This window comes from Leucopleurus acutus, assembly GCF_964270905.1.
Source record: "Leucopleurus acutus genome assembly, chromosome: 11".
In the NCBI taxonomy this organism is placed as follows: Eukaryota; Metazoa; Chordata; class Mammalia; order Artiodactyla; family Delphinidae; genus Leucopleurus; species Leucopleurus acutus.
In genome coordinates this window covers 41842890-41858768 of record NC_139152.1, presented here as the reverse complement: position 1 = coordinate 41858768, position 15879 = coordinate 41842890, and the positions used below count along the sequence as shown (strand labels likewise).

Sequence of the window (15879 nt, the reverse complement as noted above, 5' to 3'; positions counted from 1 at the left end):
AAGACTCCACCCTTCCACTGCAAGGGGTGAGGGTTTGATTAAAAAAAAAAAAAACAGACTTGCCAAACACTCCCTAGAGTGGCCTCCTGAATTCTACAACCTTGATATAAGTGTTCCTTTACTTTGTTTTATAGCAAAAAAACAAGCAGTATTTATTAAAAATAAAAACCTACTTTGTATAACAGAGTAAATAATGTTATATGATTACTGCAATTAGATTGTGGTATACTTTGACATTATTTCATTTCACTATAACCTGTGACTTTTCCTTTAACTTAGCTATCAAGTCCCTGGTCAAATTCACTCACTTTATATCATTTCAGCATCTTTTCTGGGAATTTGAACTGCATTTACGACAACTTTATATTCCAAAGCATAATACATTTTTTAAAATATCTGTTGTTACTTTATTTAATTATTTAATTTTTTTTTTTTTGGTGGCACTCGGGCCTCTCACTGTTGCGGTCCCTCCCACTGCGGAGCACAGGCTCTGGACGCGCAGGCCCAGCGGCCATGGCTCATGGACACAGAGCGGCACGTGGGATCTTCCCGGACCGGGGCACGAACCCGTGTCCCCTGCATCAGCAGGCGGACTCTCAACCACTGCGCCACCAGGGAAGCCCTATAATACATATTTTTTTATTGGAGTATAATTACTTTACAATGTTGGGTTAGTTTCTGCTGTACAACAAAGTGAATCAGCTATATGTATACAATATCCCCTCCCTCTTGAGCCTCCCTCTCACCTCCTGCATCCCACCGCTCTAGGTCATCACAGAGCACCGAGCTGAGCTCCCTGTGCTATATACAGCACCTTCCCACTAGCTATTTTACACACAGTAGTGTATATATGTCACTGCTGCTCTCTCAGTTTGTCCCACCCTCCCCTTCCCCACACTCCCATGTCTGCAAGTCCATTCTCTACATCTGTGTCTCTTTTCCAGCCCTGCAAATAGGTTCATCAGTACCATTTTTCTAGATTCCATATATATGCGTTAATATACAGTATTTGTTTTTCTCTTTCTAACTTACTTCACTCCGTATGACTGATTCTAGGTTCATCCACATCACTACAAATGACCCAATTTTGTTACTTTTTATGGCTTAGTAATATTCCATTGTATATATGTACCACATCTTCTTCATCCATTCATCTGTTGATGGACATTTATGTTGTTTGCATGTCCTGACTATTGTAAATAGAGCTGCAGTGAACATTGGGGTACATGTATCTTTTTGAATAATGGTTTTCTCAGGGTATATGCCCAGTAGTGGGATTGCTGGGTCATATGGTAGTTCTGTTTTTAGTTTTTTAAGGAAGGAACCTCCATACTGTTCTCCATAGTGGCTGTATCAATTTACATTCCCACAAACGGTGCCAGAGGGTTCCCTTTTCTCCACACCCTCTCCAGCATTTATTGTTTTCTTTTTAAATTTTTATTTATTTATTTATGGCTGCATTGGGTCTTTGTTGCTGCCTACAGGCTTTCTCTAGTTGGGTCCAGCGGGGGCTACTCTTGGTTGTGGTGTGTGGGCTTCTCATTGAGGTGGCTTCTCTTGTTGCAGAGCATGGGCTCTAGGCACACGGGCTTCAGTAGTTGTGGCACGGGGGCTCAGTAGTGTGGCTCGTGGGCTCTAGAGTGCAGGCTCAGTAGTTGTGACACACGGGCTTAGTTGCTCCGTGGCATGTGGGATCTTCCTGGACCAGGGGTCGAACCCATGTCCCCTGCATTGGCAGGTGAATTCTTAACCACTGCGCCACCAGGGAAGTGCCCTCTACAGCGTTTATTGTTTGTAGATTTTTTGATGATGGCCATTCTGACCGGTGTGAGGTGATACCTCATCGTGGTTCTGTTTTTTGTTTTTAATTGGGGTATAGTTGTTTTACAATGTTGTGTTAGTTTTTATTGTACAGCGAAGTGGAGTTCCCTATGCTATACAGCAGGTTCTCATTAGTTATCTATTTTATACATATCAGTGCAGCAGTCCCCAACCTTTCTGGCACCAGGGACCGATTTTGTGGAAGACAATTTTTCCACAGGGCAGGGGGGATGGTTCAGGCAGTAATGTGCACAGTGGGGAGCGGCAGATGAAGGTTTGCTCGCTCACCGACTGCTCACCTCCTGCTGTGTGGCCCGGTTCCTAACAGGCTGCAGATCGGTACTGGTCCATGACCCAGGGGTTGGGGACCCCTGTATTAGTGTATAAATGTTAATCCCAATCTCCCAATTCACCACCCCCTTCCCCCCTTGGTGTCCATACATTTGTTCTCTACATCTGTGTCTCTATTTCTGCCTTGCAAACTGGTTCATCTGTACCATTTTTCTACATTCCACATATATGCATTAATATATGATATTTGTTTTTCTCTCTCTGACTTACTTCACTCTGTATGACAGTCTCTAGGTCTGTCCATGTCTCTACAAATGACCCAATTTCATTCCTTCTTATGGCCGAGTAATATTCCATTGTATGTATGTACCACTTTTTTTTAATCTATTCGTCTTTCGATGGACATTTAGGTTATTTCCATGTCCTGGCTATTGTAAATAGAGCTGCAATGAACATTGGGGTGCATGTGTCTTTTTGAATTTTGGTTTTCTCAGGGTATATGCCCTGAGGGATTGCTGGGTCATATGGTAATTCTGTTTTTAGATTTTTAAGCACCCTCTATACTGTTCTCCATAGTGGCTGTATCAATTTACATTCCCATCTACAGGGCCAGAGGATTCCCTTTTCTCCACACCCACTCCAGCATTTATTGTTTGTAGACTTACTGATGATGTGAGGTGATACCTAATTGTAGTTTTGTTTTGCATTTTTTTTAATAATCAGTGATGTTGAGCATCTTTTCATGTGCCTCTTGGCCATCTATGTGTCTTCTTTGGAGAAATGTCTATTTAGGTCTTCTGCCCATCTTTCGATTGGGTTGTTTGAGTTTTTGGTATTGAGCTGCATGAGTTGCTTGTATATTTTAGAGATTAATCCTTTGTCACTTGATTCATTTGCAAATATTTTCACCCTTTCTGAGAGTTGTCTTTTCATCTTGTTTATGGTTTCCTTTGCTGTGCAAAAGCTTTTAAGTTTAATTAGGTCCCATTTATTTATTTTTGTTTTTATTTTCATTACTCTAGGTGGTGGGTCAAAAAGGATCTTGCTGCAATTTATGTCAAATAGTGTTCTATGTTTTCTTCTTTTTTAAAAAAAATTATTTATTTATTTTTGGCTGTGTTGGGTCTTCACTGCTGCACGCAGGCTTTCTCTAGTTGTAGTGAGCAGGGGCTACTCTTTGCGGTGTTTGGCCTTCTCATTGCAGTGGCTTCTCTTGTTGTGGAGCACGGGCTTTATGCGTGTGGGCTTCAGCAGTTGTGGCTTGTGGGCTCTAGAGCAGAGGCTCTGTAGTTTTGGCACATGGGCTTAGTTTCTCTGCAGCATGTGGGATCTTCCCGGACCAGGGCTCAAACCCGTGTCCCTTGCATTGGCAGGCGGATTCTTAACCACTGTGCCACCAAGGGAGTCCCCATGTTTTCTTCTAAGAGTTTTATCGTGTCTGGCCTTACATTTAGGTCTTTTAATCCATTTTGAGTGTATTTTTGTGTATGGTGTTAGGGAGCGTTCTAATTTCATTCTTTTACATGTAGCTGTCCAGTTTTCCCAGCACCACTTATTGAAGAGATTGTCTTTTCTCCATTGTATATTCTTGCCTCCTTTTTCATATATTAGGTCACCGTAGATGCTTGGGTTTATCTCTCAGCTTTTCTATCCAGTTCCATTGATCTATGTTTCTGTTTTTGTGCCAGTACCATACTGTCTTGATCACTGTAGCTTTGCAGTATAGTCTGAAGTCAGAGAGCCTGATTCCTTCAGCTCCATTTTTCTTTCTCAAGATTGCTTTGGCTATTCAGGGTCTTCTGTGTTTCCATACAAATTGTAAAAATTTTTGTTCTAGTTTTGTGAAAAATGCCATTGGTAATTCGATAGGGATTGCATTGAATCTGTAGATTGCTTTGGGTAGTATAGTCATTGTCACAGTGTTGATTCTTCCACTCCAAGAACATGATATATCTCTCCATCTGTTTGTGTCATCTTTGATATTTTTCATCAGTGTCTTACAGTTTTCTGCATACAGGTCCTTTGCCTCATTAGTTAGGTTTATTCCTATGTATTTTATTCTTTTTGTTGCAATGGTAAATGGGATTGTTTCCTTAATTTCTCTTTCTGATTTTTTTTGTTGTTAGTGTATAGGAATTCAAGAGATTTCTGTGTATTAATTTTGTATCCTGTGACTTTACTGAATTCATTGATTAGCTGTAGTAGTTTTCTGGTGGCATCTTTAGGATTTTCTGTGTATAGTATCATGTCATCTGCAAACAGTGACAGTTTTACTTCTTCTTTTCCAATTTGGATTCCTTTTGTTTCTTCTTCTTCTGATTTCTGTGGCTAGGAGTTCCAAAACTATGTTGAATAATAGCAGTGAGAATGGACATCCTTGTCCTCTTCCTGATCTTAGATGACTTGCTTTCAGTTTTTTTACCATTGAGAATAATGTTTGCTGTCGGTTTGTCATATATGGCCTTTATTATGTTGAGGTAGGTTCCCTCTATGCCTACTTTCTGGAGTTTTTATCATAAATGCGTGTTGAATTTTGTTGAAAGCTTTTTCTGCATCTTTTGAGATTATCATATGGTTTTTCTCCTTCAATTTGTTAATATGGTGTATCACATTAATTGATTTGCATATATTGAAGAATCCTTACATCCCTGGGATAAATCCCACTTGATCATGGTGTATGATCCTTTTACTGTGTTGTTGGATTCTGTTTGCTAGTATTTTGTTGAGGATTTTTGCATCTGTGTTCATCAGTGATATTGGTCTGTAATTTTCTTTTTTTGTAGTATCTTTGTCTGGTTTTGGTATCAAGGTGATGGTGACCTCATACAATGAGTTTGGGAGTTTTCCTGTCTGCAGTTTTTTGGAAGAGTTTGAGAAGCATCGGTGTTAGCTCTTCTCTAAATGTTTAACAGACTTCTCCTGGGAAGCCATTCTGGCCCTGGGTTTTTGTTTGTTGGAAGATTTTTTTTTTTTTTTTTGCGGTATGTGGGCATCTCATTGTTGTGGCCTCTCCCGTTGCAGAGCACAGGGTCCGGATGCGCAGGCTTAGTGGTCATGGCTCACGGGCCTAGCTGCTCCGCGGCATGTGGGATCTTCCTGGACCGGGGCACGAACCCGTGTCCCCTGCATCGGCAGGCGGACTCTCAACCACTGCGCCACCAGGGAAGCCCCCTGTTGGAAAATTTTTAATTTTTTTTTTGCGGTACGCGGGCCTCTCACTGTTGTGGCCTCTCCCGTTGCGGAGCACAGGCTCCAGATGTGCAGGCTCAGTGGCCATGGCTCACGGGTGCAGCTGCTCCGTGGCATGTGGGATCTTCCCGGACCGGGGCACGAACCCATGTCCCCTGCATCGGCAGGCGGACTCTCAACCACTGCGCCACCAGGGAAGCCCACGTTGGAAGATTTTTAATCACAGTTTCAGTTTCAGTGCTTGCGGTTGGTCTGTTCATATTTTCTATTTCTTCCTGGTTCAGTCTTGGAAGGTTGTACTTTTCTAAGAATTTGTCCATTTCTTCCATGTTGTCCATTTTATTGGCATATAGTTGCTTCTAGCAGTCTCTTATGATCCTTTGTATTTCTGTGATGTCCATTGTAACTTCTCATTTTTTTTTTTTTTTTTTTTTTTTTTGCGGTACACAGGCCTCTCACTGCTGTGGCCTCTCCTGTTGCGGAGCACAGGCTCCGGACGCACAGGCTCAGCGGCCATGGCTCATGGGCCCAGCTGCTCCGTGGCATGTGGGATCTTCCTGGACCGGGGCACGAACCCGTGTCCCCTGCATCGGCAGGTGGACTCTCAACCACTGCGCCACCAGGGAAGCCCTGTAACTTCTCCTTTTTCATTTCTAATTTTATTGATTTGAGTCTTCTCCCTTTTTTTCTTGATGATTCTGGCTAATGGTTTATCAACTTAGTTTATCTTCTCAAAGAATGAGCTTTTAGTTTTACTGATCTTTGCTGTTGTTTTCTACATTTCTTTTTCACTTATTTCTGCTCTCATCTTTTTGATTCCTTTCCTGCTATACTAACTGTGTGGGGGTTTTTTTGTTTTGTTTTGGGGGTGTTTTTTTTTTTGCTTTGTTTTTTGTTCTTTCTCTAATTGCTTTAGGTGTCAGGTTAGGTTGAGATTTTTCTTGTTTCTTGAGGTAGGATTGAATTGCTATAAACTTCCCTCTTAGAACTGCTTTTGCTGCATCCTGTAGGTTTTGGGTCGTGTGTTTTCGTTGTCATTTGTTTCTAGGTATTTTTCGATTTCCTCTTTGATTTCTTCAGTGATCTCTTGGTTACTTAGTAGCGTATTGCTTAGCCTCTATGTGTTTGTGTTTTTTCACTTTATTTTCCTGTAGTTGATATCTAATCTTATAGTGTTGTGGTTGGAAACAATGCTTGATATTTTCAATTTTCTTAAATTTACCAAGGCTTGATTTGTGACCCAAGATGTGATCTATCCTAGAGAATGTTCCGTGTGCACTTGAGAAGAAAATGTATTCTGCTACTTTTGGATATAATGTCCTGAAGATACCAGTTAAGTCCATCTGGTCTAGTGTGTCATTTAAGGCTGTGTTTCCTTATTAATTTTCTGTCTGGATGATCTGCCCATTGGTGTAAGTGGGCTGTTAAAGTCCCCCACTGTTATTGTGTTACTGTTGATTTCCCCTTTTATGGCTGTTAGCATTTCCCTTATGTATTGATGTGCTCCTATGTTGGGTGCATAAATATCTACAATTGTTATGTCTTAATCATTATGTAGTGTCCAAGGCATAATACATTTTAACTGGAGAAAAACACAGGTTTAACTAGTAACTTCAATATAATAACTGCTGAATGACTAAATATATATGGTAAGATTTCCAAAGCTCTAAAACATGCCCATTCTTTATGCTCTATTCCAGTGGTCCCCAACCTTTCTGGCCTCAGGGACTGGTTTCGTGGAAGACAATTTTTCCACAGACCCTGGGGGGGATGGTTTTGGGATGATTCAAGCACATTACATTTATTGTGCACTGTATTTCTATTATTAATACATTGTAATACATGAAATAATTATACAACTCACCATAATGCAGAATCAGTGGGAGCCCTGAGCTTGTTTTCATTTGCCACTCACTGATAGCGTTTTGATATGAGTCTGCAAGCAATTGATTATGGTCTGTGTGCAGTCAAACCTCTCTGCTAATGATAATCTGTATTTGCAGCCACTCCCCAGCGCTAGTATCTCCGCCTCAGCTCCACCTCAGATCATCAGGCATTAGATTCTCATAAGGAGCATGCAAACTAGATCCCTCACATGTGCAGTTCACATTTGGGTTTGTGCTGTGAGAATCTAATGCTGCCACACTAGATTCTGACAGGAGGCGGAGCTCAGGAGGTAATGTGAGCGATGGGGAGTGGCTGGAAATACGGATAAAGCTTTGCTCACTGGCCTGCTCCTCACCTCCTGCTGTGTGGCCTGGTTCCCAACAGGCCATGGGCCCATACTGGTCCATGGCCTGGGGGTTGGGGACCCCTGCTCTGTTCAATAAAATTAAAGGGTTATCATATTTTATATGCTCAAGATGTGTTCCTGGGCAATAATGTATTTCCGTCGATATAACAAATTAGTAAATTGATTATTTAAAATAGTAAATTGAATTAAGGAACTAATTTCTTTGGTCTGATGAATTTCTGAAGTCTAATAATTTCAGGTTTGTACCACAATCACCTTTAAAGTGTCATAAGCCCCACACTGAATTCAAATTAGAAAAACATCTAGGAAGATAATTTGGTATGCGTTTATGGAATCCTCAGTGGCTTGCCCATGCCTGTTACATATAGCTAAACTAGTTAACATTATCTAGTGAGCAAGGCCCTATACCAGCAATGTGTAGGCTGTGGAGAATTTACGTATATGTGTGGATGTCCAGTTGTTAAGGTACTAAGAGCTAGGCTACTGGAGCCAAACACAACACCTACCCAATATATTATCTTTTAAAACACTCTGGATATAATCCACTGACCCCATACCTCCTAATATTCTTTAGCCTAATGGGTGACTATTTTGAGACTCAGGCTTTACACAGGACAGGGATATAAGTAATCCCACTGGTGATCAGACTTTATCTTTCTTTACATAAACTGCTGCCAAGTCAACAAAATCCCATTTTAAAAGATGCTGTTAATGAAAAATTTTACTAGGATTAATCACAAATTTATCTGTTAGGTTAAGATTTCTACATGACAGGCTCCTTAACCATGTCCTAAACACTTGTAGAACAAAATCTTTAGCTATCTTCAGTTTGTTATAATTGGTTCTGACTGAATCAAAACATATAAACATATCCCCTTCTTAAAATAGGTAGTGTAGCCCAGATTTTTAAATTTATCCTCATTTTAAAACTAGAAATGCACTATAGTTAGTATAATTAACACAATGGCTATCAGGAAGCTTGTCATTCGTATATCAAGCAATATATTTTACATTCGGCAAACTTAATTTTTATCAAATGTCCTTTAATTCATAGACAACAATATGATACATATTGTATAAGAAGCACACAATAGTTTTGCAGTACAATTTCAAAGTGTATACAAATTGGAATACAGAGGTTAAACACTGGTGTGCTGACAGCATTTTTGAACTCTGGATAAACTGCATACAAAACTTACAAATCAAATATTAGCCAACCTGGAAACTTCACTTCCTATAATATAAAAATGATACTTTGAGATGCAAAATATTTTTTACTAACAAACTATATAAACATTTAAAATAATCATTAAAAACTCAACTTTAGAATTTATAAAGATTAGCTATAAAAATATATTGGCAGTCACATTTCTTATAAATGTACCATTCACTACATTACAAAATAGTCTCTCACATAAAATTGCCTTAGTAACTGTACTATTTTAGAATCTGATAAACCTTACATTAAACCAATTATAAAATCCTCTTGGAAAACTTTGGTATGCATCTTCAGAAGGTTTTTAAAATACTCTAACATCTCAAGGGCCTGTAAACATTCCATTCTATTAAAGCACAACAGAATAAGTAATGTATATTTAACTGCATACAGAATATAGAATCAAAAAACAATTTATTAAATATTTGTAGAAAATCACCATTCCCAGAGTAACCAAAAAACAAACGATTTAAAAGTATCAAACTTTTAAACAATTCTCTTTCCATTCTGATAAAAAAATGTTACAAAAATCACCACACTCCATTCATGTACCTTAGATGCCTTTTAGGACAAGGCCTCAAAAATAGTTAACCCAGTCTCAAAAATCCTCTCAAGTTCAATAAACAAACTTTTAAACACCCATTTAAGACCTGATGATAGAGCAAGTATACATAATCAGAACACATAGTTTATATATTTAGTTGTATATTAGCTTTTTTCTATTTGTAATTTAGAATTTATTGGCAGAAGTTGCGCACACACACAATTGAAAAAGGTAAATTTTAGGAAACGGTAAGAAATGCAAACCTATAGGGTAAATTGATTTATTTTTAAAAATCTGATTTATCAAATTTCATCTTATCTGCCATTTTTGGAATATGACAACTATTGTTATTTAGAAAATTTGAATTTGTGAAAGTTTATTTCTTGTTTCTTGAGTATGTTTAATTTTTACAGAGCTTCCAGTTGTGCCAGTAACCTCCTTGAGGTCTTTTTCCACTTTATCCTCTGTCACCAGATCTCTTGCATAAGATATTTATCTTTGAGTTGCAAAAGCCTAAATAAAAAGCTTCATTTTTGACCTTTTAATTCATAAAACTCCACTAAGAAAGAAAAGAAATTCCGTCTAATTTTTAGGCAAGTCCACAAAAGTATTTTCTTTCTTAAGCATCAAACACTTTTATTAGAATAAAGATCCTTCAAAGTTTTCAACTCTTCTATTAGAGTTTTATTTTGATTTTCCAGGACTGCAACTCGATTTTCCAGACATTTCACGTATTCTTTCTTCTTTCTGCGACATTCTCTAGCAGCTTCTCTAAATGTAAGCATTAAAAAAACCAATGTTAGAAAAAAGTTCACATTCCTTAAATGGTAAATGCACTTCAGTAATCTTCCCTGGTCATCATTTTTTCCTCATTAAAAAATATTAAGGTATAATCTATGTACAGTGAAACACAATGATCTTCAGTGCAGAATTCAATCAGTTTTGGCAAATGCATATACCTGTATAACCCACCCACTCATCAAGACATACATTTTTATTGCCCCAGAAAGATCCCTCATGCCCGTTCATCTCCCCAAGCAACTACTGTTTTGATTTTTATCACCATAGATGAAATTTTTCCTATTCTAGAACTTCAGATACCAGAGTCATACAGAATGTACTCTTGTGTCTCATCTCCTTTCACTCAGTATACTTTTGAGGTTTATCTGTGTTACTGTGCAGTGGTTTGCTCCTTTATATTGTTGGGCATATTCCACTGTATGAATATCATTACAATTTGTTGATCCATTCTCTTGGGCTGTTTTCTAGTTTTAGCTGCTATGCATGTTCTTGTGCCAGTCTCTTTGTAAACATATGTCCCATTTCTCTTGGATAAATATGTCCCATTTCTCTTGGATAAAGAAATGAAATTTATGGGTCCTCTTACTAACTTTTGGCACATAGACTCTCTAATTTTTATTTATTGAGTTTTAATTACAAACAGTGATTTCATTCTCAGTTTTGTACATGTCCTGTTAGAATATTTCTATGGATTTACATTCAAGTTTTACATACATATAGAAGTAAAAAGTATTATTTTGAGTATTTTTTATACTATGGACTGTAGATATTATCTGCAACTTGCTTTTTTTACACATACTATTTTAATGATGTTTCTATTGATATACTGGCACACAGTTCTGTGCCATGTGGACATTTCATTGTTAATTTTCACTTCCCTAACTACTAGTGTGATTGAGCATATTCTCAAAAATTTAACGGTCTTTCAGATCTGCTCTTACATAATTTGCCTATTCATACCCTTTTCCATTCATACATTTTGCCCATTTTACAATTAGAAATTATTTGAAAGATGAACAACCTAAGAACTCAGTGCATTATACACAGTAACCCTTTATCTGTTTCTACATTATTTTCTAATCTACCACTTGATTTCTGATATTTTTATTTCTTAATGCAATAAATGCTCTTTTTTAAACTCTTTCTTGGCTTAGATTAAAATGTGATACACTATGTATTTCTCTCTAAATTTTATCTTAAAGATTTTATTGCTTAATTTTCACAGTTAAGTCTTTAATCCATCTGCAATTACTTCAGTATATGGTATAAAATAGGGGTCCAATTTAATTTTCCTCCAGATGTGGAGTTGTGTCAGTATCATTTCAAAAATATATTCAACATTTTTTCAGTTGGGTTGTACTTCTGATTAATTCAGAAATCTTTATATTTTTTCCAACAAATCTGTTGTTTTTGGTTAGATATGTTACAAATATCTTCTATAGGTTTGAAGCTTATATTTTCATTCACTTTGTCTTTTAATGAAAAGAAGTTACTCATTTTAATGAGGATTCATCAATTTTTCATGTTAATTATTTTGTGTTTATGTGTGTTGTTTTAAGGAATCTTCCTTATACTTGAAACCATGAGGTTATACATTTTCACCTAAAAGTTTTTAAAATTTCACCTTTCACATATATGTTTTTAATCCATTTAGTATGATTTTTGTGTATGGTGTGAGGAAGAAATCCAATATATTTTTTCACATATAAGTAACTATCTTAGCACCATTTATTGGAGTCCCTCCTTCCCCCAATAATCTGCCCTACCAGGGTTTCATGTATTCACAGATCTGTTTCTGAGCTCCCTACTCTATTTCACTGGTGATTTTGTTTATCTCAATGCCAATATAACATGATTTGAATTACCACAGCTTTAAACAAAACTTGATATCTCCTCACCTTATTCTTGTCTGGAATATTTTGGCTGCTCTTGGCCCTTTACTCTTCTACAAATTTTAGTATCAACTTGTCAAGTTCTTCAAACAACCTGTTTGGGTTTTGATTGGAACTGCATTGAATCTATGGATCAATTGGGGGGAAAAATAGTCATCTTTATAATACTGAGTTTCCATATCTATGGACATAGTATATTTCTCCATTTATTTAGATCTTCCTTAATGTCTTTCAAAAACATTTTACAATGTTTTCTGTAAATGTCCTGGACAGCTTTTGTTAGATTTATTCTCACATATTTTATTTATTGATAATATAAATGATATCTTTTAAATAATTATTTACCAAACTCTTTATTGATGATGTGAAGAAATACAGTTGATTTTTTTTTTTTGCGGTATGCTGGCCTCTCACTGTTGTGGCCTCTCCTGCCGCGGAGCACAGGCTCCGGACGCGCAGGCTCAGCAGCCATGGCTCACGGGCCCAGCCGCTCCACAGCATGTGGAATCTTCCCAGACCGGGGCATGAACCCGCCTCCCCTGCATCGGCAGGCGGACTCTCAACCACTGCACCACCAGGGAAGCCCTACAGTTGATTTTTGAAAACTGATTTTGTATCTAGTAAACGCATTACTTACAATAATTTTTCTCTAAACTAATTTTATATCTAGTAAACTCATTACTTACAATAATTTTTCTCTAAGTCCATTTGGTTTGTTTTTTTTTAAATCAAGCAGTTGTATAAAAGATAGTAATAGTTTCTATATTTTTCATTTAAATCCTTGTAATTTCCCCTCCCTTTTCCTGTTTTACTAAACTGGCAAGGGCTTCTGGTACAAATGTTGAAAAGAACTGGTTCTTTTTCAATTTCAAATAGTTTGCAGATAGATCTTCCTGGATATTCTAAGCAGATGAATATATCTTTGCTAATAATAATAGTTTTATTTTTCCTCTCCAATTTTTATCATTTTAATAGTCTCTTGAGCTTTGATGATTTACAATGACATCCTTTTTTTTAAATACAAAAGACATACTTCTTTCCCTCTCTCCACTAGTTTACTAAGACTTCACAAAACTCATTCTGTCGTCTGCTCTTTCTGCTGACTCTTGCTCCTGAAAGGCAGTGTGGGATTCCCTAAGACTTTGGACTCTAAAACTTGGACCCATGAATTTAAACCCTACCTCTATCAGTTACTAAGCAGTGTAACCTTGGTCAAGTAACTTAACTTCTCTAGGCCTCAGTTTCCTCATCTCAAAAAAATGGAAATAATTTTTTGTGACAGTTGCCTAAGGGGTTGGTACATATAATGGAGGCCTAATTCCTTGGGTAGTCTGATTTTTCAACTTATATTTGTTAGAACTCAATGTATGGGAATTCATTAGAGCCTGTGTTGAAGTTGCTTTCTCCAACTGGGGGCACTAATTTTAAAAATTACAATTCTCAGCTTACGGATGTAGTACTTCTTGGGTCTTGACCTCACGAAAAATAATCTGTGATCCAGTTCTCCAGCCTGCAGAGGCCCCAGGCTCTGTCCCGAGTCCCCTCTGCATACCAAAGCTATACCAATCACAAAGACCTGAATTTATCCCTAGGATATACAGGGGCTGCTTAAGTGCTTATTTAACATCAGGGTCCTGGGCTTCTGGTTCGCACATCTAACCTCAATAGATTTCTCTTACTTTCTGCATGCTCATCCAGCCATTTAAAAGGATGGTTTTTATCTTTCATCAAGCTTTTATTATGTAGCTGACGTTACATTGTCAGAAAGAGAAGTCACACTCTAGTAATTTTTAACAAGTCTTTTGGGTTTCCTAGGTACACAATCATATCATCAGCAACAAGATACAATTCTCTTCTAATAATTTACATAACTTACTTCATTTACTTGTATTTGTTGGAACCTCCAAAACAACAGATGGTCCCTGCCTTGTTACCAAGTCATTTACAGTGATGCTTCCTCTTGTTTTTAGTAAAGAAACATTTTATCTTGAAGTAATTAAATGTATCCATCTGGTCCTTTTATGGTAATTTTTATTGCTCTAGAAAATTATGTTTTATTCTAATTTTCTAACTTACTGGAGAGGACCTGAAAATAGAACCTTATTATAATTTTAAAAATTTGTTGTATCTGTGGCTATTTACCCTTTTTTGTTTCTAATATAGTTTACTGGTGTCTTTTCTTTTCCCTTGAACACACTGCAGAAGGCTACCCATCATATTCTTTTTCTCAAAAAACTAGTGATTTTTAATGCCTGATGTATATGTAGTGCATACAGCAATGTTTAAAATACATTTAAAACAAACAAATGTTTCTGGGGGTTAAATGACTACTATATTTCATGATCAAAATTCATTTTTAAGAGCAATTCTGTATCCAGAAGTATATTAGGTATTATGCAGAATCCTACTAATTCTTGCCTATTCTTACTCTGGTCAACAGCAAGCAGCAAATTATTATTTTCACTTAACTTTGTCATCTGAATAAGAACAAAATATATTGTTTGAAAAGTTTTGCTTAACAGTGCTATTCAAAGGACACAATAAAAATGGAAGAACTCTAGGTCATATATTAAATAAAGAAACTATGCAAAGGGACTCACTCACTGATCCACTGGAAATGTACTAGACATAATCTAAAACTCTTAAAATAATGTTGATATAATCCCCTCTCCTTGTTTCTAATATACAATCTCAGTTAATATCTGGTTATATTTTGAGGTTTATAAAAACATTACCCATTCTGATAGTATAATTTTACTACCTACCTATTTTTCATCAACCTTATTTCTCTTTTCAGTTGGGGGTCATCTGTCTTAGTTGTCTGAGATGTAAGGGTTACGGGAGATGTCATCACCACGGTTTGTGGTAGCGAAGTAGCTGAAGGTGTGGTACGGATCTGATATGTCTGCATATCTCCTGATGCAGCTGTGTGGTCAAAAGAATTAGTTAATTTGTAAGTGTCTTTGAAAGTACTTTGTGATGCTTTCCATAGATACTTAAGCAAACTTACTTTGTACAACCACCTGGTTGCTGGGCACAAGTATTTGCTGTCCATCAGAGGTCTGTGCATACTGGAGAATTGTTGTACCTTGTTGAGTACTGCCTGAATTTGTCATGGTTAATGTCTGAAGCCCCTGTACTCCATCTGTGCCTGGACTGGCCAGCTGTAAGGCTCCATTTGGGGCAATGGCAACTTAAACCAAAGAGAGAACATAGCTAATATAAGGCTGTACGACACACTAATGACAAAGGATTGGCAAAAAAAAAAAAATTTGCTATTTATTAAAACAGGTTTAAATGCAATTCCACTTGATAACTGTTGACTACTTTGGGTGAGCTATATGTAAAACAAGTAAAACGGCATTTCTTCAGAAAATATTGTATTTCAGATGCACTAATCTTAAATTTAGTCTCAAACTGTACAATAACTGACTGGTCAAAACCCATTTGGGGCTCTATAGAGCATTCCATGCTAACTGTTAATGTTGTCACAGCAATTTTGGGCCATTAGAAGAGGGTACCACCGATGACAAACTTTTAAAGGAAAAATAAGTAGTAGGAAATATTAACATAGTTTGTAATTTTTATTTAAAAGCATTAAAAAGATTGTATTTTAAAATATTTTTGAATAGATAAGTGTGCCTATGGAAGAAAATTCAAAAAGGATAAAAGGTTACATAATGAAAAAGTAAATCCTCATACTCTTTCTTAGCTCCACTCTCTAGTGGTGACCACTGTTTCTGATTACCCTTATCCTTTCCCTACTACCACACAACAAATATTCCCATATACTTTAATTTATAAAATGACTTTAGAAGTAAAGACATTAAAATTTTTTAGGGGCTTCCCTGGTGGCGCAGTGGTTGAGAGT

At 37.0% G+C, this 15879-nt stretch overlaps 1 protein-coding gene across 5 annotated transcripts in view; it reads right to left on the bottom strand.

The window, feature by feature from the left end:
* Nucleotides 1–8581: 8581 nt before the first annotated feature.
* Nucleotides 8582–15879, bottom strand: part of ATF1 (activating transcription factor 1) — a 54091-nt gene continuing 46793 nt past the window's right edge. For 3 of the 5 annotated variants that reach the window (XM_082850575.1, XM_082850577.1, XM_082850576.1), the window contains 3 exons: nucleotides 15019–15201; nucleotides 14774–14933; nucleotides 8582–10086 (listed from right to left, as the gene is read on the bottom strand). In XM_082850575.1, the coding sequence (XP_082706701.1) occupies nucleotides 9942–10086; nucleotides 14774–14933; nucleotides 15019–15201 (488 nt within the window). In that variant the 3' untranslated portion in view covers nucleotides 8582–9941. Of the gene's footprint in view, nucleotides 10087–12014; nucleotides 12135–14769; nucleotides 14934–15018; nucleotides 15202–15879 lie in introns of all 5 variants that reach the window. The other 2 variants (XR_014326604.1, XM_082850578.1) reach the window with 2 other exon arrangements.